This window comes from Lycium barbarum, chromosome 4 (genome assembly GCF_019175385.1).
Source record: "Lycium barbarum isolate Lr01 chromosome 4, ASM1917538v2, whole genome shotgun sequence".
Taxonomy (NCBI): Eukaryota; Viridiplantae; Streptophyta; class Magnoliopsida; order Solanales; family Solanaceae; genus Lycium; species Lycium barbarum.
The window spans coordinates 6,118,712-6,143,786 of record NC_083340.1 but is presented as its reverse complement, the minus strand read 5'-3'; the positions used below and the strand labels follow the sequence as shown (position 1 = coordinate 6,143,786).

General features: G+C 35.2%; 3 protein-coding genes and 1 pseudogene across 3 annotated transcripts; all 4 read left to right on the top strand.

Moving 5' to 3' along the window:
• The first annotated feature begins 241 nt into the window (after positions 1-241).
• LOC132634996 (expansin-A18-like) lies at positions 242-1,950 on the top strand (annotated as a pseudogene).
• Positions 1,951-4,505: 2,555 nt separating this feature from the next.
• Positions 4,506-8,418, top strand: LOC132638114 (expansin-A7-like). Its single transcript, XM_060355095.1, has 3 exons — positions 4,506-4,689; positions 7,170-7,479; positions 8,024-8,418. Exons 1-3 carry the CDS (start codon positions 4,506-4,508, stop codon positions 8,334-8,336), a joined length of 807 nt encoding a protein of 268 aa, XP_060211078.1. The 3' UTR covers positions 8,337-8,418.
• Positions 8,419-17,981: 9,563 nt separating this feature from the next.
• Positions 17,982-19,914, top strand: LOC132637100 (expansin-A18-like). Its single transcript, XM_060354248.1, has 3 exons — positions 17,982-18,165; positions 18,735-19,044; positions 19,602-19,914. The coding sequence occupies exons 1-3, from the start codon at positions 17,982-17,984 to the stop codon at positions 19,912-19,914; spliced, it is 807 nt and encodes a 268-aa protein (XP_060210231.1).
• Positions 19,915-21,636: 1,722 nt separating this feature from the next.
• LOC132638113 (uncharacterized) lies at positions 21,637-23,112 on the top strand. Its single transcript, XM_060355094.1, has one exon. The coding sequence runs from the start codon at positions 21,982-21,984 to the stop codon at positions 22,921-22,923; it is 942 nt and encodes a 313-aa protein (XP_060211077.1). The 5' UTR covers positions 21,637-21,981; the 3' UTR covers positions 22,924-23,112.
• Positions 23,113-25,075: the final 1,963 nt, after the last annotated feature.

Here is a 25,075-nt window from a genome sequence, read left to right as displayed (position 1 = left end):
ATTGGTATAAAGATAAATAAATTTTAGAACAAACTAATTGACTTAATCCTTTTATTATAAAACAGTTGACCTTATAGCCTAACATGTTCGTGGGGGCACGAAGGAAATATTCTCTTATAATCCCTTAGACACAACCTATAAAAGGACCAAATTTATATGTCAATTTCATCATAGCAAAGTTGTCTTGAAGTGTAACGTTCCATTCCTTAGGAAAGATCTAACTGAAGAGAAACAAAAAACAATGGCATTTTTCAACTACAAATGGAGCTTGATTTTCTTCATCATTGGATCAATGGCACTTTTTCACCAAGCAAATATGGTTGCAGCCTACTATTCCACCCCTAGCCCTGCTAAGTTTAAAGCCATGCCTTGGAAGCTTGCTTATGCCACGTTTTACGGAGACGAGTCTGCTTCTGAAACAATGGGTGCGTAACAATAGTCAATTACTATGTCTTTATCAACTTAGTTTGACTACTTCAATTCTACGGGCCATCAGCATATTGCAACCTTTTCCTACAAATGAGTTTGATATTTTTTTGAAATTTTAGTAATTTTTAACACAAATATCCACATTCCTAGCCAAAAATATTGGATATAATTGAACTCGTGATTATATGCTCCATCAACCATTGAATTTACCTTATATGTATACTTACAAAGTTACAGTGTAGAGATTTTATACATTAATTAATTAGTGCATTTTAACCTGTTGTAGTAGGTTATAGTCTTATTTTCCAAGTTACGGGTCTCACTTGTTACATACGCTTACTCATAATTATCTTTTAAGTGATCTGATAGTATAAAAATTCATTTGCACTAATGAATTGTTTTTGTGGTTTTACAGGTGGAGCTTGTGGATATGGGAACTTGTTCAATTCAGGTTATGGAACAGCAACAGCAGCATTGAGCACTGTGTTATTTAGCAATGGATATTCATGTGGGCAATGTTTCCAAATAATGTGTGTGAAGTCAAAATTTTGTTACAAAGGGTTCACCACTATTACAGTCACAAACCTCTGCCCACCCAATTGGGCCCAAGACTCGAACCATGGTGGATGGTGCAACCCACACGCCAACACTTTGACATGTCTAAACCTGCTTTCATGAAAATTGCTCAATGGAAGGCTGGCATTGTTCCTGTTTCGTATCGCAGGTATGTAACAAAATTTCTACATCATCAAATCACTTAACAATAAGCAGCACGTAAAATGATATGATAGTGTAAAAATTTATATACAAGTTAAGTTCCACATGTTATGTTGTGCTGCTATCTCAAAATCCAATCAAATTATAATTAGCTTTCAATAGTTTTGCGATATAAAAGCTTACAACTTTACGAGCATGAATTATTCATTTCATTGAATTTATCAAGATCGAAGAACCAATTTTGAGGATGATTAAGCTTGCTCTGGTAGTAAAGTACCTCTATTGTTAGCCGGTAGGTTGGAGGTTCGAGTCATGTATTTTTAAGAAATTCTTTGAAATTTGCACGTTGTTCCTCTACATAGCTAGTAGATGGGAGGTTCGAGTCATGTAACTTTAAGAAAGTCTTTGAAATTTGCACGTTGTACTACTAAAGATAATCTTACATCATTAATTTCTTGCCACCAACATGGCGTACTTCTTTGTAATTGTAGGGTACCTTGCATTAAGAAGGGCGGTATCAAGTTCGCGTTCCAAGGAAACGGTTACTGGTTGTTGGTATACGTGATGAACGTTGCCGGAGGGGGTGACTTGGTGAGCATGTGGGTGAAGGGAAGAAAGACAGGGTGGATAAGCATGAGCCACAATTGGGGAGCATCATACCAAGCATTTGCAACTCTTTCGGGCCAAACCCTGTCTTTCAAGCTAACTTCCTACACATCTCATGAGACTATTATAGCTTACAATGTTGCACCCTCTAATTGGCGTGTAGGCATGAATTACCAAGCCAAAGTCAACTTCCGTTAGTCATGTAATTATTAAGCATCAGCTTTAGCTGATTAGTCGGATCAGTGAGTTTTAGAGATTTTTTCTAAGTTTTCTGGAAGTCTCGAGCCTTAACCGAAGGCAGTAATTTTTGCCTTCACATTTTTTTTTTTTACCCTTCTACTATGTAGGCGCCCTTGAAGGAGTGGTGCTGCGGTCTTTTTTCCTACAAAAGTCTTGCTGCGGTTTTTACAGCAATCTTTAAGTTTTAGTTTGTGATCTTGTACCTAGTCTTTCATTGTTGAAAGGAATGTACATTTCTTGTACAGCTGGAATAGAACTATAATTTGATCAGAATAATTACTCTAAGCTCTTTTTCAAGTCTTACATTGCTGTGACACTCAATTTAGGGGCGGATGTAGCCTTTCAACTACGGGTTCACCCGAACCCATAACTTCCAATATGGAGTATATGTAAAAACCTACTAAAATCTCAATAAATATTTGATCTGAATCCATAATCTTGACAACGATGTCTTTAATGCTGAGAATCTTGAAAGTTGAACACATTTTATTTCTATCTTGGATCTACCCCGGTACTCAAATTAGTGAAAATGAAGACATTAATTAAAGATTGGTTTTCATGGCCAAAGAGTTAAGGAGAATCATAGCAAGCAAATTCTAGCAATAATGAATCAATTATACTATATTTGTTAATTTATGATCACTAGAAGGTATAAGTAGATAGAAAGGAATATGATGTACCAACTAATAATGGAACAAAAATGCAGAATTCTTTTTCTTCCCTCTTCTAATAGTATTAAGCATGGCGTTTCTCATTTATCAAGAAATCAGTAAGAACTTATCAAGAGAAAATTATTGAATATACTCGAGATGTATGACAATTGAAAAACAAATGCTTAATCATCTAATTATAATTCCTCATCTAATTGTCTTCCCTACCAAACTGAAGGTATAATATCAAAACTAACTTGAGAATCTAATCATATTCTTTAACACAAGTATTTACCTACAAAATAACTTTATTGTAACTCGATATAATTAACTAATTATCACAAAAGTTAAACCTGCGCCATATATTTCAAATTAAAATTTCTACGTGTAAAATGATGCGCTTTTTGCGGAGACAAGTTAAACTAATAAACCATGCTGGTCAAACTTTACATGTAAATGAAGGGTGATTATATTATATGTGTGAGACAATCTGCAAAGAGATTGCACTAACACCAATTTGCATGGAAGAGACATCATATCAATATGTGCACGAGGAGGGTTGCAACTTGCAGTGTGTCGATATGTAGTAAAGTAATGTATATATGCACAACAGGCCAAAATTTAACAAATTTTAAGCATAGGAGATCATGAATGTAATTTTATTCAGATATATTATCAAATATCTTGAGTAGAGTTGAATCCTTTCTTCAGCTAATTACATTTATACTTTATTGAATGCCTCATAATGAATGGCGGCACAAGGAATTCAAAATAAGCAGATTAAAAAAAATTACAACGTCACACTTGGCTTTTGACCCTTCTTTACCACTTCGCTGTAATTTTCTTTATGTCAAAGCGATTTGACAATTTATGTATAAGCCGAAAAAAAATCATTTTAGTCATATTTATATCGTATAATTTTTCAAAAAAAAAAATATATATATTCAATTGAACCTTGTGCATGTGTCCTTAGCTCAGCCCTGCTCATTATGGTTAAGTGGTACCCATACACACCCTTGCAGTTATAACTTGTGTTAAATAATTTTTCACTATCTGTGGCGAAATATTCAACCGTGGGTTCACATTACAATTTTTAGGATCAACCCTGCATTTGTATGTTTTGTGTGTTTGTAACTCGCGAAAATTAAAGCAAGTATAAATAGAGTTCTAATATATATTTCAAAATTCAGTCCAACTCAAAATTTGCCGTGTCTAAAGTTTAGATCCGCCACTATCCACATTTAATACTCTCCAAAGAAAAATAAACCTATTCGTTGTATCCATGCATACCAAACCCTATCCTCCTTTTATTATTTTTCTTAATTAATTATTCCTTCTTTGACTCTTTAATATTTCTTGAAGTTGTTTGTCGAACGGGAGATGCAAATCATGCAACTAATCATAGCAAAATCCGGAGGACTTGGAATTAAATTTAAGTTCAATGTTAGCCTACATTCTTAGAACAATTCTATTACTATTATTAAGAAAAAATCAATCTATAAAATAGTACGGCGGCCTAAGCACCAAGTACCATAAACTTGCCCCTACGTTGTCAAAAAACAAATATAGTACAACAAACCTTGTAGTTTGATTAAGTGGTATGAAGATAAAATAAATTTAGAAATTGCAAAATAATTGACTTTAAGATTTTTTTTTTTTTTTTTTTTTATATAAAAATGTTGACTTTATAGCCTAGGACGTTCGTGGGTGCACGAAGGTTACAATATTCTCTTTATCTCCTTAAGACACAAACTATAAAAGGCCTAAGTTTATAACTCAATTGATCAGATCAGATCAAAATTGTCTGAAGTGTAACATTTCAGTCCTTAAGGAAAGATCTAATTGAAGAGAAACGAAAAAAATATGGCATCTTTCAACAGCAAATGGAGCTTGATTTTCTTCATCATTGGGTCAATGGCACTCTTTCACCAAGCAAATATGGTTGCAGCCTACTATTCCACCCCTAGCCCTGCTAAGTTTAAAGCCATGCCTTGGAAGCTTGCTTATGCCACGTTTTACGGAGACGAGTCTGCTTCTGAAACAATGGGTGCGTGATAACATTTATGCCTTTATTTCAAACTAGTTAACTTGTCCGTGCTTCGCGCGGTTAGACACATATTTTATGAATTTTCTTGACAAAAAGAGATACAAAAATATATAATAGAAATCTTAAAAAATAGACATACAATAAAAGACATCCATATATAAATTATTGAAAGATAAAATCAAATGTGTAAGAATATATTAAATCAGCGAAGGATGTGAATAACCTTTTTCTATTTGTGTCTTTAATCATATAAAAAATAAAAAAAAATATAAAATATATCCATTAAACGTCAAACCAAGAAAAATTATGTCTTGTTATCTTTAAGTGAAGCAGAAGATTAGTTTTTCTACTTGCCATAAATTGTGATATATTAATTATGGCTAACATAATAATTATTATTGTTATAATTACTAATCGTATTTATCTATTTATTTATTTATTATTATTATTGTCTAACATATTTCAACCTTTTAAAAATATTTCAGTTAATTTTTCTTTCAAAACCCAAATAAAGAACCATACATCAGTAGCTGCACTAAATCACAAACAATGAAACTACATTTTATTGTTATCCATCAAAATCGAGAAAAAATAAATAACTGTTCTATCACTGTTGGCAGGATTAGTCGCTTGTTGGCAGACTAACCGCGACAATAACTGTGTCCTTAGATTTATTTGAAATTTCTAACAAATATCACTCGCATTATCGAGCGTATGAATTATATAGTTTAATTTCTAAAGAGTTGAGCAAACTTCGGCAATAGAATTATTTCTGAAAATATCCAACCTAGTTAATAAAGTTTGTTATAATAGTAAAAAGTTTGTTATTGGTTCATTAATTGGGAAAATTAAAAATGATGAGAGAGTTTAAGCTTGTGAAAAACTTTAACTAAAAGAATATATACATTAACCTAAAAATTATCAACAATCTTTGCGTCTCTTTTGTAAACATCCAAATTGAGAGATCAAAGTAGAAAGTTCTACTTCTAGGTCCTAAACATAATGAAACAAAAAAGAAGAAAATAACATCAATTCAAAATTATAATTATGATCAGTCAAACGCGCCATTTCAATGAATCACCAAAAAAATAAAAATAAAAAGTAAATAAAATTACATCCACCAAATAAGAGAATTAGAAGAAAACAAACCGCATTCGAAGCCAATTATTATCAGCAACAAACTAACATATCTTTATTATCCTAAAAGAAAATTAGAGTATATAACTTACATCAAAATAATAATATTCTAAGCTAAAAATTACGAAAAGACAAAAGATACGAAAAAAAGAAGATTCCAAACGTGGCGTAAAATCAATATTTTGTCTCTGAACAACTTATTATCACCTTCATATCATATTAATAAATAATGAGTTAGCAACATATTTCTAAACATTTGCCTGATAAAAATCATTCATTTGAATATATTTGCAGTATATAGTCGGATGGATCATTTTCCTTACCTTACTGAATTAGGATTCGTAGAAGATATGATCAGCTCACGTGTAAGCCTGCTTACGTTCCATCACGAATGAATAAAAGTTCATTGCAAAAGAGTTCTACCGGCTTTGAACACCTCTTAATAGAGGGATTTATGTACCCATTTACAACAAAATTTATTTACACCCATAATGCATATAATACAAAAAGACATCGGAAAGGGTAACATTAGGGAAATCAAAGGCCAGAGATAATTGGCAGGATAAATGCATAGGTATTAAAGATCCAGTATTAGTACTATCATTTATTATTAGTATTAAATTATAGGAAAGGAGAAGAGTTATCAAGACAATGAGTTATTTCTCTTGACAGAATTTGAATTCGTGCATGCATAGATATCAATAAATATTAACAAATGCTAATTACAGGATAATAAATGCTATTATTAGTATTATGAGAATTAAGATATTCATTGTCACAATAAAATAAATAAGAAATAGGGAGAAAAACTCAAAAAAATGAGAAAAAAGATAAATGCCAATGGAAGCCATAGAGAGGTGCCACATAGGATTGTTTATGCCTAGCTTTATATTATATATAGATTAGTTGAGTTGGTTATGTATTAATTTTTATATCGTAGTTTGACTACTTTTACAAGCCATGAATCGTAACAACCCTTTTCGTTTAACGAATTATACACAACGTAACATAAAAACATTGCTAATTACCTAGAGGTAGAAAACCCTCAATAATTTGGTACTTTTCAAAATTTTAGTGATTTTTCACACCTCCTTGCAAAAAATACTAGGTTCAGTTGAATGCATTGATTATATGCTCTATCTACTGCTGAGTTTACCTTATATGTATACTTATAGCGTAAAAATATTAAATACATTATTAGTGTATTTTAACGTGTAGTAGCAAGTAGTTCGTCTTACTTTCAAAGTTATACCTAATCTTACTTGTTTCAAACAGTTAGTTGTAATTATCTTTTAGGTGATCTGATAGTATAAAAGTTTACTAACTGGCATATGATTTTGCAGGTGGAGCTTGTGGATATGGGAACTTGTTCAATTCAGGTTATGGAACAGCAACAGCAGCATTGAGCACAGTGCTATTTAGCAATGGATATTCATGTGGGCAATGCTTCCAAATAATGTGTGTAAAATCAAAATTTTGCTACAAAGGGTTCACCACAATTACAGCCACAAACCTCTGCCCACCCAATTGGGCCCAAGATTCAAACCATGGTGGCTGGTGCAACCCACCACGCCAACACTTTGACATGTCTAAACCCGCTTTCATGAAAATTGCTCAATGGAAGGCCGGCATCGTCCCCGTTACGTATCGCAGGTATGTAACATAATTTTTACGTCATCAAATCACCTGAAAAAGTTATTGAGAAAATAAGCAGCATATAAAAATTACATGATAGTGTAAAATTGTTTATACTGTCAATCCAACATTTTATATATGTTGTGGCACTATCTCGAAATTCAATCAAATATAATTAACTTTGTATAATTTTATGATGTAAAATCCTAAATTTACGAGCATGAATATTCATTTTGTTGAATCTAATTAAAGAATCAATTTTTAAGACGATTGAACCTGTTCTAATAGTTAAGTACCTCTACCATCAACAGTAAGTTAGAAGTTCGAGTCATGATTTTCAGAAATTCTTAATTTCATTGAGTTTTAATCAAGATTAAATAATCAATTTTGAGGACGATTGAGCTTGCTCGGTAGTAAAGTACCACCACCATCAACCAGTAGGTTTGAGGTTCGAGTCATGTAATTTTAAGAAATTCTTTGAAATATGCACTTTGTTCTTCTAAATCTAATCTTGCATCATTAATTCTTGCCTCTAACATGGTGTACTTCTTTGTGATTTTAGGGTACCTTGCATTAAGAAGGGCGGTATCCGGTTCGCATTCCAAGGAAACGGTTACTGGTTGTTGGTATACGTGATGAACGTTGCCGGAGGTGGTGACGTGGCAAGCATGTGGGTGAAGGGAAGCAAGACAGGGTGGATAAGCATGAGCCACAATTGGGGAGCATCATACCAAGCATTTGCAACTCTTTCAGGCCAAACTCTGTCTTTCAAGCTAACTTCCTACACATCTCATGAGACTATTATAGCTTACAATGTTGCACCCTCTAATTGGCGTGTAGGCATGAATTACCAAGCCAGTGTCAACTTTCATTAGTCGTGTAATTATTAAACATCAGCTTTAGCTGATTAGTTGGATCAGTGAGTTTTAGATATTTTTTTCTAAGCTTTCTGGAAGTCCCGAGCCTCAATCGAAGGTTGTATTTTTTGTCTTCACTTTTTCTTTTACCCTTCCACTATGTAGGCGCCCTTAAAGGAGTGGTGATGCGGTCTTTTTTTCTACAAAAGTCTTGTTGTGGTTTTTACAGCAATCCTTATATAAGTTTTATTTTGTGATCTTGTACCTAGTCTTTCATTGTTGAAAGGAATGTACATTTCATGTACGGTTGGAATAGAACTATAATTTGATCATATATAATTACTATAAGTTTTTTTTTTTTTTAATTCAAGTCACCATGTTATTCATTGGAAGAGAGTGGGAACAGAGTTTGGGGAGGAAGATTCCTCCTTTCAGCTTGAGGGATCGACATGCCAACCCCTTTACATGTTTGTTGAAACAAAGAGTAAAAACAGAAGCATCAAAACTGACTATTTCTACTACCTAGTCTACGGTGGGTTGTAACATATTTCCTTCGCCTTCAGTTGGCGGACTCGAAAGGAAACCATCTCCATTTTGTCCAGTTGTATTAAGCCCCTGACTATCCTGGGCAACCTCTCAAAGCTTGGAAAGATTAGCCTCCTCTTATGTATTTGACTAATTGTTGCCAGCTTATCTGCTACCCGATTTGCTTCGCGAAAACAGTGTTGGATTTGTATCCCATTTTCTTCAATTCTCCTTTTTTATATCTTCCACTATTTGTGCTATTCTCTACGGTATTGTAGCTTCATTTTTTATGTACATTGTGAGTAGTTTTGAGTCCGTTTCCGCCACCAAATCATTTATGCCATAGTCCAGACTGAGTTTAAGCCCAATTAATAACGCCTGGCTTTCGGCCCAGTTACTGGTTCTAGGGCCAAAGTAGACCGAGAAGGCTACTATTGTATTTCCCCTACTGTCACTAATGATTCCTCCAGCTCCACAGTTTCCCATCTGGCAACTTCCATCCGTGTTTAGCTTGTAAGCTCCTTGTGTGGGTTTCCTCCATCTCATCACCTTGTAGATTTTTGTGTTCATCGATCTATCCACCACGTTCTGTAGTTGCTCCCACGACCACTGCGTTTGAACTCTTCCGAATCTCTGACTCACCAAATCACATAGAGTTTGCATGATGAACATACCTGATCTGTTTGTAGAAGACTTCTCTGCCCCATATATTGCTGCATTTCTTGATCTCCATAGCTCCCATGTAATTATATCCGGTAACACTTTTACTATGTAAGCTGCTATAATGTTTAGAGGTCTGTTCTTCCACCATTGCATCAAGATCTGTGTGAGAGATAGCCTTGTTGTCCGAATCGTAAATAACCCTGCGAAACTCGACCAGATGACCTGTGCAAATACTCCCGAGCTAAAAACATGCTCTGAGTTCTCCATTCTTGTGTTAGGAGCTGAGCAACAATAGCACGTTGGGTTCATGCTAATCCCAAGCTTGCTTACTTTCTCATCCGTAGGCAGCCTGTTGGTGGCTGCCCTCCATGTCACGAAAGCCATTTTAAAAGGAGCATGTTTCTACCATATGTTGGAGTAGACTTGATTTTTTTCTCTCCTTTGTCTCACCATCTCCCACACTGAAGAAACCGTGAACTTCCCACTTGTTGTAGCCGTCCATATAGCCTTGTCACCCCTCCATGTGTAGAGATTTATTGCTTGTAGCAATACTTCTTCTTGAGCTGCAATAGGGATTTCTATGTCTAGAGATGCAAACTGCTATTCTTCATCTCTATACATAGAAGCTAAGGTAACATTTCTTGGCTTTATACCTTCTTCTAGGTGTCTTCTCAGCGCCCCATTTCTGGTCCAATTGTCATACTAAAAAGACACACTTCCTTCGCCTGGTCTCCAAATTATATTGGCTTCCACTTCTTCTTTGATTCTAGAGAGTTCTTTCCAGTGTTGGGACTGACCTGGGTACCAGTTCGCCATGGCGGAGTGGTTTCTGCTGCAATATTTAGCCATCATAAAATCCTTCCAAAGTGAGCTGTCTGTTCTTAGATTCCACCAAGCTTTTGCCGTGAACGTTTTACATACATCATGAATTCGTCGGAATTGAGCACCCCCTTCTTTAAAAGGGTAGCACAGTGATTTCAATGCTATCCAGTGGTGTCTATCATTACCATCTGCTCCCCTCCAATAGAAATTTGCAAAAATCATTTTTATTTGCTTTAGAACTCCCTTAGGAGGTTGCACTGTTGCCAACAAATGGGTAGGAATTGCCTGCAGCACATGTTTAATTAAGATTGCCTTGCCCCCCGCTGAAAGAAATCTAGTCTGCCATCCTTTCATTCTACCCGTCAATTTTCTAATCATCTCTGAGTAGTATGCAATTTTTTGCTTCCCAACTATGAGTGGGCATCCCAAATACTTCACCGGAAATTGTTTTATTTGCATTCCGGCTATCCTTGTTACCCTGTTCATCGAGCTCAACGAAGCTTTGGGGGTTAACATTAGACAACTCTTCTGTTTATTTATTCTTTGCCCTGAATAACTTTCATACCTCTCGAGGGTCTTCATTACTAGCTTCAGAGATCGCTTGTGTCCACTAGTAAAAATGATTATGTCATCTGCAAATGCCAAATGGTTAATCTGGGGCCCCCTCTGTCTCATGTAAAATCCAGTGTATCTGCTCCTCCTTTGTATATCATTCATCAACACTAATAGAAGTTCACTAATCAGTACAAACAGTGAAGGAGATAACAGATCTCCTTGTCTCAAACCATTTCTTAAATTGAAGAAGCCATGTCTCTGCCCATTTACTATCAAAGAGTACCAGTTGTTTGAGATGTGCCTACGAATCATATCCACCCACTGCTCCGAGAAACCAAGTTTGCTCATAATGTTGAATAAATATGGCCAAGAAACTCTGTCGTAAGCTTTTGCCATATCTAGCTTCATTACCACATTCCTACCTTTCGTTGGCTTCTTGATGTCTCTTATGATTTCTTGTGCTAAAAGTATGTTCTCTGAGATCAATCTCCCTTTTATAAAACCTGACTGGTTCCTGGAAATTATTCTAGGCAGTATATTGACTAGTCTAGCATTGAGGATTTTTTCCAGGATCTTGCTAGACATATTGCACAAACTGATTGGTCTGAGATCAGTTAACTGTTTTGGGAAATCTACCTTTGGTATCATCACTAGGCATGTATGGGTGAAGAACCTTGGTGGGGATGCTCTTTTGAAGAATACTAGAACAGCGTTAAACACATCTTCCTTGATTAATTCCCAGCACTGTTGATAAAAGAGTGCACTGAGGCTATCGGGTCCTGGTGAGCTATCAGGATTTATTGAAAAGATACTGGTTTTAACCTCTTCCATTGTTGGCAGGGTTGTTAGCATGTCATTCTCTTCTTGAGTTACTCTTGGTTGGAGGCAATTTAGTAAGGAAAGATCCTTCACTGCTTCACCATGATTTAAAATCTTTTGGAAATGTTGGATTGCCGCATCTGCTATGTCATGGCTACCCTCTCTTCAAACTTCATCATTATCTTGTATTCTCTGTAGGTTTAGCCTCTTCCTTCTCCCTTTAATCACACTATGAAAAAAGGTTGTGTTTCTGTCGCCCTCCTCTAGCCATTTTGCCTTTGCCTTCTGTTTTAGTACCGAGTCTTGTAGCTTCAGGAATTGGTGATATTTAGCTTTAAGCAGATTCAACTCCGATCTCTTCGCAGGATTGTTGTTAGCAATGAGTTGATTCTCAGTATCTTCTATTTGTTTTTCAAGCCTCTTCGGTTCTTCATAAATATCGCTGAATGATTGCCTTGACCAATTACTCAGTCTACTACATACTCTTTTCAATTTTATTTTTTTTGATATAGAACCCACATTGGGTTGCCTGCTACCTCTTCTTGCCAAGTTTCTGCAACAATTGTTTTAAAATCCTGATGTTCGACCCAAAACTCCAAAAATTTGAAGTATCTTGGACCACTGATTTCCGGCTTGCTAAGAGTAATAAGGAGTGGTGCGTGATCTGAGCTTACCCTTGCAAGGAGTTGCACAGTAGTTTCTCCTAGTTCATCTGCCCATTCTGTGTTGATGAGTACTCTATCAAGCCTTTTCCAAATTGTTTTGGGAAAACCTCTGTTGTTACACCATGTATATTTTGTTCCATAGTAACCTGCATCAACCAGCCCACAATCCTCTATGCAGTTAAGAAAATCAATGTTTTTGCTTATTATGTATGGCCTTCCCCCAGACTTCTTCTCAGCTTCTAGTATGACGTTAAAATCACCCATGACGCTCCAGGGTCCTTGCATCCTGTTTTCCCAATATCTCAATTCCTCCCAAAGAAATCTTCTCTCCTGAATTGTGCATTTGGCATACACCACTGAAATGAAGAGCGAATCATGTAGCCATAGTACATATATTTTACAGGTGACCTGTTGTTCCGTATTATCCAAAACCTGCAGATTTAACTCTGATGACCGAAAAAGCCAAATTTTATTGTTGCAATTGAAGAAACTATTTTGAAGACCAAGCTGTAGGCTATATCACACAATTTTTGTTGCTCTAGCTTTTGGTTCTTGTAATGCAATGAATGAAAGTTTGTATTGGTTTTTAGATATTTAAGCCTCTCAAAAGCTTGTTGGGACTTCATGCCCCTAATGTTCCATGAAAGTGTGTCAAATATCGGAAACATTTTGGGGTGGGGTTTTTGAGTCTTTCTTGATGTTCCTCGTACCTATGTCAGATTGCCCTTTAAAGGCTCCACCAAGGCTTTGAGAAAAGCTTATTGACTGGTCATTGTTCCTAGAACCTGCCTCGAGTTCGCCTTCTTTGTCAAAAAACAAAACTCTGTGTGGTCTTCTTGCGTTTTCATCATCAGAGAAGGCACGCATCCCCTCCTCCATGATGTTTTGCATTTCCTCATCTTGCGTTTCAGGAACTATCTCCATGTCCTGGCTCTGTATTCCCAACCCTTTTGACTTGATGGGCGTTATTAACATCTGAGTAGGGGACTTCCCAGGTGTTAATTCTAGCACATCAATTTCTAAGGCTATATTCAAACCCTGAGCTCCTTTCTCTCCTACTATTTCAACATGGCTTAAGTTTAGAGTGGGAAAAACGTTGTGAGTTATTTCATCACCCAGTTCAGGAAGATTTTGGGGAGGGATTTTCGACTTGAATTTCCTTTTTCTTCCTACTCCTACCATCTTTTGTTGATCGACTGTGACATTTATGAGAGCTTTCTCTGCTTCAATAGCTGCAATCTCTACCTCCTATTCAGGGACTATAATTTTTTCTTTCCTTGGTTTCTTCATCTTCTTCTGGGCCATTTGTTTGTTCTTCTTCTTTTTGCCCTACTTGATTTTCTTTCTTCTGCCCATTTTTTCCTCTTGTGATGTTGCTCTAACCACCTGAATGTCCTCTCCGTCTTTAACTGGTTCTTCCTCCCTTTGTCCCTTTACTAAATCCATTGGACTTTTATCAATGTTTGGAGACACCATCATTCCTTTCCCAATCGGAGCCAAGGGTGCAGGGGGGTGTTTTTGTTCCCTTCTCAACAAAAATCAGAGTCTGCCCTGCCCGACCATTTGGGTTTCTTCTATCCTTTTTGTTGTTCCTCACTTCAGTCCATCCCTCTCCTTCTTCATTGCTCGCCTTGGATGGTTCCTTTCCATTTCTAATGTCATTTTCCTAGCAATATCTCCTCTTGGTAGTAAAAATTTGCATTGTTGCTCTGAATGCCCTTGTGTCCTGCAGTGGGAACAGAAATCCGAAACATTTTCATACTCAATTGACTGGGTGAAAGAATCCACTTCGCCCGATGAGTCGACCAGAGCCACCTCCACTTCCTTCAGTCTAGGACGGGTTAGATCAATTTCCACTCTCGCTTTTGCCGTGGTTGGCCTAGTCCTGGCCACCGTAGCTTTGTCTAGTGCTATGAGTGGTCCTATCGGTTCAAGGATCCTCTCCATTACTGCCCAGTCATGGTAGTGCCATAGTAATTCAGGCAAAGTTACCCAGACCGGGGTGAGTGCTGATTCCATGTTTGCTTTGAAATTCCTAGTCCATCGTTCAGTTCACATTGTCATACCACATAGATACATGGTTTTCGTGTCCTTGTAACGTTTGAAATCCTCTTCCTCCATGAAATCAATGAAGACATGTCTCCAATCAAAAGCCCCAATCTTAATCGCCCCTTTCAGAGGAAAGGTTTTTTTGAACTCCTCTCTCAATTTGTCAATTTGGAGTCTAGTTCGGGGGAATTTCCCTACCATGGTAAATTTGCATTTCTCTGCTAGTAGATCATCTTCCGTCTTATCAAAGACAACTTTTGCCTTTCCATCCGCAAACTCAAAAGGTTTGTGTTGGAGTCTGATAGCCCTCCTTCCAATGGCGTATCCTTCCGCAACGGATAAATATGAGGCTCTGTTATCCGCTACGTTGTGCGATGTGATTTGTGGTGGTGGTTGTTGCTGGTTTCCGGTGGTGTAGGTGGGATTTGGTGCATTTTAAATGAGTTTGTTGGTGGTTAGGGCAGCAGCCCTGGTAGGGTTTTGCGGTGCGCGCGTGAGGCCCGTTCCAAGAGAGTTTTTTTTTTTTTGTTGACTTTAATTGAAACATATGTTTAGTTAGTGAAGTATCTATAAGTTCTTTTTCAAGTCTTACATTGTTGTGACACTTAGTTTAGGGTGGATGTAACCTTTCTGCTAGGGGTTCATCCAAACACATAACTTTTACTATGAAACCTACAAAAATCTCAATAAATATTTGATCTGAACCCATAATCTGTACAACGATGTCTTTAATGCTGAAAATCTTAACAGTTGAACCCATTAAATTTTAAAACTTGGATCTGCCTTGGTACTCAAATTAGCGAAAATAAAGACTCTAATTAAAGATTGGTTTTCATGGCCAAAGAGTTAAGGAGAACCATAGCAAGCAAATTCTAGCAATAATGCGTCAATACTATATTCTGTTTATCACTAGAAGATAAGTAGGTAGAAAGGAATATGATGATGTACCGACTAATAATGGGGGAAAAAATGCAGAATTCCTCTCCCCCTCCTCTAATCATAATAAGCATGGGGTTGCTCTTTTATCAAGAAATCAGTAAGAACTTATCAAGAGAAAATTATTAAATATACTTGAGGTGTATGACAATGGAGAAACAAAAGCTTAATCATCTAATTGTCTTTCCTAATAAACTAAAGGTATATTATCAAAACTAAATTGATAATCTAATCATATTCTTTAAGACAAGTATTTAATTTACATACAAAATAACCTTATTGTAATTAACTCGATATATATTACCTAGTCACGAAAGTTAAACCTGTCCCATATTTTTCAAATTAAAATTCCTATTGTGTAAAATGATGCTCTTTTTGTGGAGACAATAGTTACACTGATAACCCATGCTGGTCAATGACAACTTTAATTGTAAATGGAGGGTGATTATATTATATGTATAAGACAATCTGCAAAGAGATTGCACTAATTAACACCAATTTGCAAGGGAGAGAGATCATATCAATATGTACATATCATGAGGGAAATTTGTAAAAATTAAAACCATTTCTTATGTTAAATGGTAGATGCTTTGCAACTTGCAGTGTGTCGATATGTAATTATGTATGTATATACCACAGGCCAAAGTTTAACAAATATTAAGCACAGGAGATCATGAATGTTTTTTATTCAGATATATCATCAAATATCTTGAATAGAGTTGAATCCTTTCTTCAATTAATTACCTTGATGTTTTATTGACTGCCTCATATATAATGGAATTCAAGCAAGCAGATTTAAAAGAATGCCACACTTGGCTTGTGACCCTTCTTTACCACTGCACTATAATTTTCTTTATGCCAAAGCGATCCGACAGTTTATGTATAAGCCCAAAAAAACATCTTATTCCTATTTATATTATATGGTTTTTCGAAGAAAAATATTCAATTGAACCTTTAGCATGCGTCCTTAGCTCTGCCCGTGCTCAGTATGGTTAAGTCGGTACGCATCCTTGCAGTTATAACTTGTGTTAAAAATATTTTTTATTATTGGTGGCGAATCCAACTATAGGTTCACGTTCCACTGTTTTAGGATTAGCCCTATATTTGTATGTTTTGAGTGTGTGTGACGCACGAAAAGCAAGTATAGACATAGTTCAATATATATTTCAAAATTCATGATCCAACTATCAAAACTTACCGTGTCTAAATTTAAGATCCGGCACTATCCACATTAAATACTCTTCAAAGAAAAAGAAAAAAACTATTCGGTTGCCACGTATCCATGCACACCAAACTCTATCCTCCATTAATTATCTTTCTTAATTAATTATTCCTTCCATGACTTCTACATTTCTTGAAGTTGTTTGTCGAATAAGAGATGCAAATCATGCAACTAATCATAACAAAATTTGGAGGATTTAGAATCAAATTTAAGTTCAATGTTAGGCTAAATTCTTAGAACATTTATATTGTTATTATTATTAAGAAAAAAGTCAATCTAGAAAACTGTACGGCGGGCTAAGCACAAATACCACAAAACCTGCTCGCACGTTGTCAAAAAACTAATGTGTAACAAACTTTGTACTAGAATATTACGTGGTATAAAGATAAATGAATTTTAGAACAAAACAGTTGACTTAAGAGTTTTTAACTGATAATATAATACTTCCTCCGTCTCAATTTGTTTGACACTTTTTATTTTTGAAGAGTCAAACTTCTTAATTTTGACGGTGTGTTTGAACATAGAATCTTCCAATTTTCGAGATAAAATTTACATATTTGAAAATTACATAAAAAGTACTATAAGTCAACATAATTAATAATTTAAAATATAAAAGAGACATATGAAAAAATTACAATCAAAGAACAACTCATTTGACTCTCGAAAATCGAAAAGTGTCAAACAAATTGGGACGGATGGAGTAGCATTTTTAGCCCCTCTATTATTGATAAATTCTTATTTTAGTTTTCGTGATATTCGACAAAGCAAATTTAACCTTCAGTTATTTGAAATGTCTGTTTTTGAACCCTTTGTGTAGGAATTATATTACATTTAGAATAATTTTAAAATTATATTAAGTGTCAAATATGGAGTAGTACAAAACGCTGAACATAGCACATGGGTAATTAAGAGCCCGTTTGGATGGGTTTATTTTAAGTGACTTTTTAAGCATAAACCATCAATTAGGAATTCTAGCTTTTGACTTTTAGCTTATTCTTGTTATTTTGTTTTAAAGACAAGTGCTTAAAAATACTTTTTTACTTTCCTCTAAGTGGTGAAACAATTGATAATCATAATAAAATTGTGAATATTTACAAGCAAAGGAATCAAAAGTGCATGGTTCAATTTAATTGAAGGTGAAATACACTCAATCAAATATTACAAGGACTATAATGAATAAGAATCTAAAACTGAGGGACCAAAAGTGCTATTAGCTTTTTTTATATAAACAGTTGATTTAAGAGCCTAACATGTTCGTGGGGGCACGAAAGTTGCAATATAATATTCTCTTATCCCTTAAGACACAAACTATAAAAGGCCTAAGTTTATAATTCAATTCATAAGCAAAATTGTCTCATATGTAACATTTCAGTCCTTAAGGAAAGAGCTGAAGAGTAACAAAAAACTATGGAATTTGTCAACTGCAAATGGAGCTTGATTTTCTTGATCATTGGGTCAATGGCACTTTTGCACCAAGCAAATATGGTTGCAGCCTACTATTCCACTCCTAGCCCGGCTAAGTTTAAAGCCATGCCTTGGAAGCTTGCTTACGCCACATTTTACGGAGACGAGTCTGCTTCTGAAACAATGGGTGTGTTACAAACTTACAATAGTCATTTGCTATGTCTTTATTTCAACATCAATTGATATCGACTATTTAAATCCTTGTTTCATAGTTTGACTATTTTTTACGGGTCATCAATGCACCACAACTTTTTTCTTTAATCTGAATTTGGGACTGATTATGCTTGCTCATGAACAGAGTTACACAAAACAAATTACTTATTTCTTTGAAAATAACCAAATATTTTTCAAGATTTAGTAATTTTTCCGACAAATGTCTATACTCGCAAAAAATACTGGGGTCAATTGAACTTGTTGATTATATGCTCCTGAAATTTACCTTATTGGTATGCTTATAGTGTAACGAATCTATGCATTAGTGCATTTTAACCTATTGTAGTAGGTATTATAGTGTAACGAATCTATGCATTAGTGCATTTTAACCTATTGTAGTAGGTATCTTGCCTCATTTTTCAAGTTACTAGTCTTACTCGTTACAGACGGTTATTTTGTAATAATCTTTTAGGTGATCTCGCATGTAAAAAAATTATCGGCAAAAGAACAAATAATAAATGTGTGGTTTTTGTGGTTTTATAGGTGGAGCTTGTGGATATGGAAACCTATTCAATTCAGGTTATGGAACAGCAACAGCAGCATTGAGCACAGTGCTATTTGGCAATGGATATTCATGTGGACAATGCTTCCAAATAATGTGTGTGAAATCAAAATTTTGCTACAAAGGGTTCACCACCGTTACAGCCACAAACCTCTGCCCACCCAATTGGGCCCAAGACTCGAACCATGGTGGCTGGTGCAACCCACCACGCCAACATTTTGACATGTCTAAACCTGCTTTCATGAAAATTGCTCAATGGAAGGCTGGCATTGTCCCCATTGCATATCGCAGGTATGTAACATAAGTTTTACGCCATCAGATCACCTGAAAAAGTAATAAGCAGCATATCAAATTACATGATAGTGTAAAAATTGTTTATACTGTCAGTATATTATAAGTTAAATATAACATTTTATATATGTTATGACACTATCTCGAAATTCAATCAATTATAATCAAATTTTAATCGTTTTACGATGTATGTAGAAGCTTGAATTAACGAGCATGAATTATTCATTTTGTTGAATTTAATTAAAGAATCAATTTTTAAGATGATTGAACTTGTTCATAGTAATGTACCAGTACCTCTACCATCAACAGTTGATTGAAAGTATTTGAGTCATGCAATTTTAAAAAATCCTTCATTTCATAGAATTTCAATCAAGATTTAAAAATCAATGTTGAGGACGATTGAGCTTGCTCCGGCAGTAAATCTACCATCAACCAGTAGGTTGTAGGTTCGAGTCATGTAACTTTAAGCAATTCTTTAATATTTTCCCTTTGATCCTCTAAAGCTAATTTTGCACCATTTATTGCCACTAATATGGTGGACTTATTTATCCTTGTAGGGTACCTTGCGTTAAGAAAGGCGGGATCAGGTTCGCATTCCAAGGAAACGGCTATTGGTTGTTGGTATACGTGATGAACGTCGGCGGAGCGGGCGACGTGGCGAGCATGTGGGTGAAGGGAAGCAAAACAGGGTGGATAAGCATGAGCCACAATTGGGGAGCATCATACCAAGCATTTGCAACTCTTTCAGGCCAAACTCTATCTTTCAAGCTCACTTCCTACACATCTCGTAAGACAATTATAGCTTATAATGTTGCACCTTCTAATTGGCGTGTAGGCATGAATTACCAAGCCAAAGTCAACTTCCGCTAGTCTAGTTAATTGTTAAACATTAACTAAAGCGGATTAATTGGATCAGTGAGTTTTAGAATTTTTTTTCTAAGCTTTCAGGTCCCGAGCCACAACCGAACGCATTATTTTTTGCCTTCACATTTTTTTCCTCTTTTACTATCTAAGCACCCTTGAAGGAGTGGTGCTTCCGTCTTTTTCTTCCAAATGGCTTGCTGTGTTTTCACAAGAGTTTTTAAGTTTTGGATCTTGCACCGCATTGTACAATTTCTTGTATTACTGAAATAGAACAATAATATGATAATTGTTGCACTATCTATTTCGAGTTTGTAAGGCTTAAGTTCATATGCATCCAGCTGTGGCATTCCAATTAGTGAAGATAAAAACACTAGTTAAAGATTTTTCTCATGGCTAATGAAGGAGAATCATACCATGTAAATTCAAGCAATAATGATGTACCAACTAATAATGGAACAAAAATGCAGGTTTTTTTCTATTCTAATCATAAGCATGGGCTTACTCTTTTCTCAAGAGATCAATAAGAACTTATCAAGAGAAAATTATTAAATATACTCAAGATGTATGATAATTGTGAAACAAAACTAAGCTTAATCATCTAATTATCCATCTAATTGTCTTTCATTATAAACTAAACGTCTATCATCAAAACTGACTTGAGAATCTAATCAATAATCTGTAACACAAGTATTTACATACAAACAAACTTTATTGTAACTCGATATACATTAACTAGTCGCGAAAGTTAAACTTGCACCATATCTTTTTCAAATCGAAATTCCTAACTAGGGAAAAAGTATCAGAACCTAAATAACTGAGTAGAAAGCTTCTTGATTGATTCAGGAATAGGTCAAACAATGATCGGTGTTGCATTGTGTGTTGACCACCTCATCTAAAATATGTGTTGACTATTTCATCTAAAAACTTGAATTGTTAGAAATAACATTTTTTTATTTACTTAATTATGTCTCTAACCGATTTTGCAAAGGAAAAGATTTAGAAGAATAGAAGGATTCAATTGAAGTGGGTGACATGTAAATCGTAATGAAACGAAATTAAAAGATAGAATATTTTTAGGCCATAAGGTAACACTACAAGAGCCTTCTTTTGGCTAGTTGCCTTTTCATCTCATTGTTAAGCACGCCTCTTTCTTTTTGACATGAATTGCCATCATCATATCCACACCCCCCCCCCAAAATCATTCCTCCAGCCTTTGTCACCTGACTCTACTCCCTCACCCTCTGGTTCCTCTTATATTATTTTCTATATTGCACGGCGGAGGCGAATTCAAGATTTGAATTTTAGATTTTGAACAAGTTTTAGTTATGGAATTCACAATTTAATATTTATACATATTTAATGGATATCCTAGTACGAATGGAGGGTCTAATCAAGAAAAAGCTACTGAGCTCATCCAAAGCCGCACCTAATACCGTAGTTCGGCCTTGTTGCTCAAATTCTTCAAAAATATCGTCGCTCTCATGTCGGATCCTTAAAAAATCACTTAATATTGTAGCTTTGCCCCTATTGCTCGGATTTTCCAAATATGTTGTTGCGCTCGTATCAGATCCTCAAATAATGCATTTGTGTGAGAATCCAACACGAGTGCCACGATATTTTTGCAAGATCCAAGCAACATAATTTATTTCCACCCCAAAGAACGAAAATTTTGAAAGTTGCATACCTTTCAAATTGAGATGGTAAAGTAACAGCTCATTTTTCCTCAAAAGTTTGAAAGTAAGAAGATCACTAAAGTTGGTCAAGTCTTCACCACAAAGTATACGTTTTGAAAATAGAAACTTTATTTCAAGATTATGGCCCCCTATTCTACTCTAAGAGTGGGAAAGGGGAAAAACGAATATATTGCCTGAAAAAAATATATTACGTGACAGAAACTTCACATAGTACTTCCTCTTTTTTCCTAGTTCCTCTCTGGCCCTAAGAAAAACCATAATCTCCAGCCTATTAGTATCCATTTGTGAATTGCAGAAATAGCCTCTTTATTTGCCTTTTGATGATCAATGCTGGAAAGATTTCAAGAACCTACACTCAAATAGGCAATTCCTTCTTCAGATGGGCTCACTTCTTTATCTAACTCTGACATTATTTTCACTGGCATTCACCGCGACTCTTTCAAGTCAAGCACAAGGCATAAAATCAGCCCGACTTCTTGATCTAGTCCTCAGAGACAACACAGTCCGATTTTACAACACCAAGAAGTTCAAAACAGCGAAACTGTACCCCATACATTTACCATCTAACCTCTCGGGGATCAGAGTCGATTCAGTTAGGTATCGGTGTGGTAGTCTAGCAAGATATGGTGCCAAAATCAAAGAATTCAAATTGCCAATTGGGGTAACTATCCAACATTGTGCTGAAAGAGTACTAATTGTTAGACAAAATCTTGGATCCAATTGGTCTAATATTTACTATGACAACTATGAATTATCAGGTTATCAACTTATTTCACCTGTTTTAGGCCTGTTAGCTTACAATGCTGGTGATGATATGGTAACTTCTTCAACCCCATTTGAACTCGGATTCCAATCCAATAAAATTCCAATTACAATTGATTTTACCAACACAACAAGGCTAGTAAATGCTACTAGTATCACACCAGGAATTATACCATTATGTGCTAGCTTTGAGCGCGATGGAAAGGTGACACTAACAAAACAAATGTCGCGAAATGTTTGTGCTACTAAAAAGCAAGGACATTTCGGTTTAGTCATTGAGTCGCCTCTAATACCTTCGAAAAGTAAAAGGGAAAGTAACTGGAAATTAGCCATAGGGAGCTCGATTGGAGCTGCATTGGGCGCGTTTCTTTTAGGTTTGCTACTGATCGCGATATTTGCAAAGGTGAAGAAGAAAGCAAGAATGGAGGAATTGGTAAGAAGAGCATATGAGGAAGAAGCATTACAAGTTTCAATGGTTGGACATGTTAGAGCTCCAACTGCAGGTGGTACTAGGACTGTTCCAACTATTGAACATGAGTATAGTCCTCATAATACTTAAAAAATATTTTTACAAGTTAATTTCTTGTTTCTCTGTGGATCATTCTTTTTGTAACCTGAAAATCTTTTGAAGTTTTCTGTATTGATAGAATTTAAATGTTTAGGCCAGGAAACATAGATTAAATGCTGACAATTAATTTGTACTATCTGTTCTGCTAAATGAACTTCTTTCCTTTTTCTTTTCTTTTTATCTATCTGTTACCCTTTGTTCAAATTGTTGATGTTGCATTTGTTATTGCTACGATTTTTTTAATATTAGTTTTTTCTTTGTAGGAGTTTATTTGATTTATTAGAATATTTAGTTTTTTTAATCGTGGTAAGAGTCTAATATTTTTAATAGAGGAGTCTATTACTTTATTTATGTGTCTTTTCAATCTTCTTGTTATTGGCATCTTTTCAAAAAAAATCTTGATACTAATTTGTCTACACTAGAGATCTGAATTTCTTTTTGCATTATTAGCGCCTCAGCAGCACTTGTGGAATTACACTTAGTATGTTAGTATCGTTTACTTATTACAAATGGATTACTTACTTTTTATCTTCGAGATCAACAAATTAGATTTATTATAGATAGTTACCTATTTGTAGATCGTGTAAAGTATTTATCAGTGTCTGGACATAAAAGTTAAATTCACACAAAATGCACAATGGAAAGACACTTCTTCGATGTGGGGTTTTGACTTTTAAGACCGTGGAATTGACAAAATGATGTCCCATATAATAATGAGAAAAGAAAAAAGCAGTAGTAGTAGAAATAATAAAAGCTTAAAGGTGTGTTGCTTTGTGTCGACAAAACTTTAGAAAGAAGGCATGACATGCTAAGCAATCATGAAACATTGTGATAAACATATGAGGCAAAATACATCAGAAGTCTTACATTTGTCAGTAATTATATTTAGACAATTTAAATTACGGTATAATTCTGATTGAACATGTGGATATGGGGTGTATAAAAAACCCAACAAACCGCACCAAATCGAGTCAAATCGAAAAAAGAGCTTGATTAATGATTTGGTTCGGTTTGGCCTGAAAAAATAACCGACCATAACTAGGTTCTATTTTAACTTGAAAGAACAAAAAAAAAAATCAAACCGAGATTAATCAATCCGACATTATTTGTATATAAATTTTAAATTATTTTATACATAACACTATTTATTACTCCTATAATTCTTTAAGTCTGTCATAGTTTTTATTTCATAGTATTTTAACATATGATCAGGTCATTTGCACGATTGCCCTTCAAAGGCACTGGTCTTTAATTTTTACCCCTCAAATTGGTGGTCTTTAATTTTTGGCCTTCGCCAAATAACCCGAGATTCTGGGTTCGAACCTCGATTCAGTAAAAAAAAAATCGCAAGGCAGAGATTTGTAACAAAATTAAGCCTATTCAGACAGAGGTTTGCCTTAAAGCTAACTTTTCGGGCAAAGTTAGGCCTATTTAGGTAGAGGTTTGCCTTAAGCAGACTTTTGTCTTAAGGCAAACTTCTGCCCGAATAGGTCTAATTTTGCTATAAACTTTTGTTTTGCGATTTTGTTTTTTTTAATATTTGACTGAGCAAGAATTTAAACTCATAACCCATTAATTTTTAAACGAAGGGACAAAATTAAAGATCAGTGCCTTTGAAGTTTGAAGGCCATTCCGCACAAAAAATAAGGCATATGATCGTTCACTAAAATTTTCTCCCATTACCTAATCACACGGTTTGACCTTCAAATTGACCGGTCTTTAAATTTTGTCCTTCAAACGGGCTGGTCTTTAATTTTTGGGGCAATTTGCACGACTGTCCTTATTCGGGGGTGGTCTTTAATTTTTTTTTTCCTTTCACTAAAACACCTTGGTTCTTGATTCGAATCCCCGATCAATCAAAAATAAAAATAAAAATTTACAAGGTAGAGTTTAGATTCGCAAGGCAGAGATTTGCTATCTTCAGGCATAGTTTGAAACTCTGACTTAAGTAGAGTTTGCAGTCAAACTCTACCTGATCATGCAGAGTTTTACCTTCAAGCATAAACCAAATTCTCCCTTAAGGTAGATTTTTTCCTTCAGGCATAAGGCAAAACTTTACCTTAAGGTAGAGGTTTGCCTTAAGGCCAAAAAAAAAAAAAAAAAATGACTCAGTTGGAATTTTGCAAAACTCTGCCTTAAGACC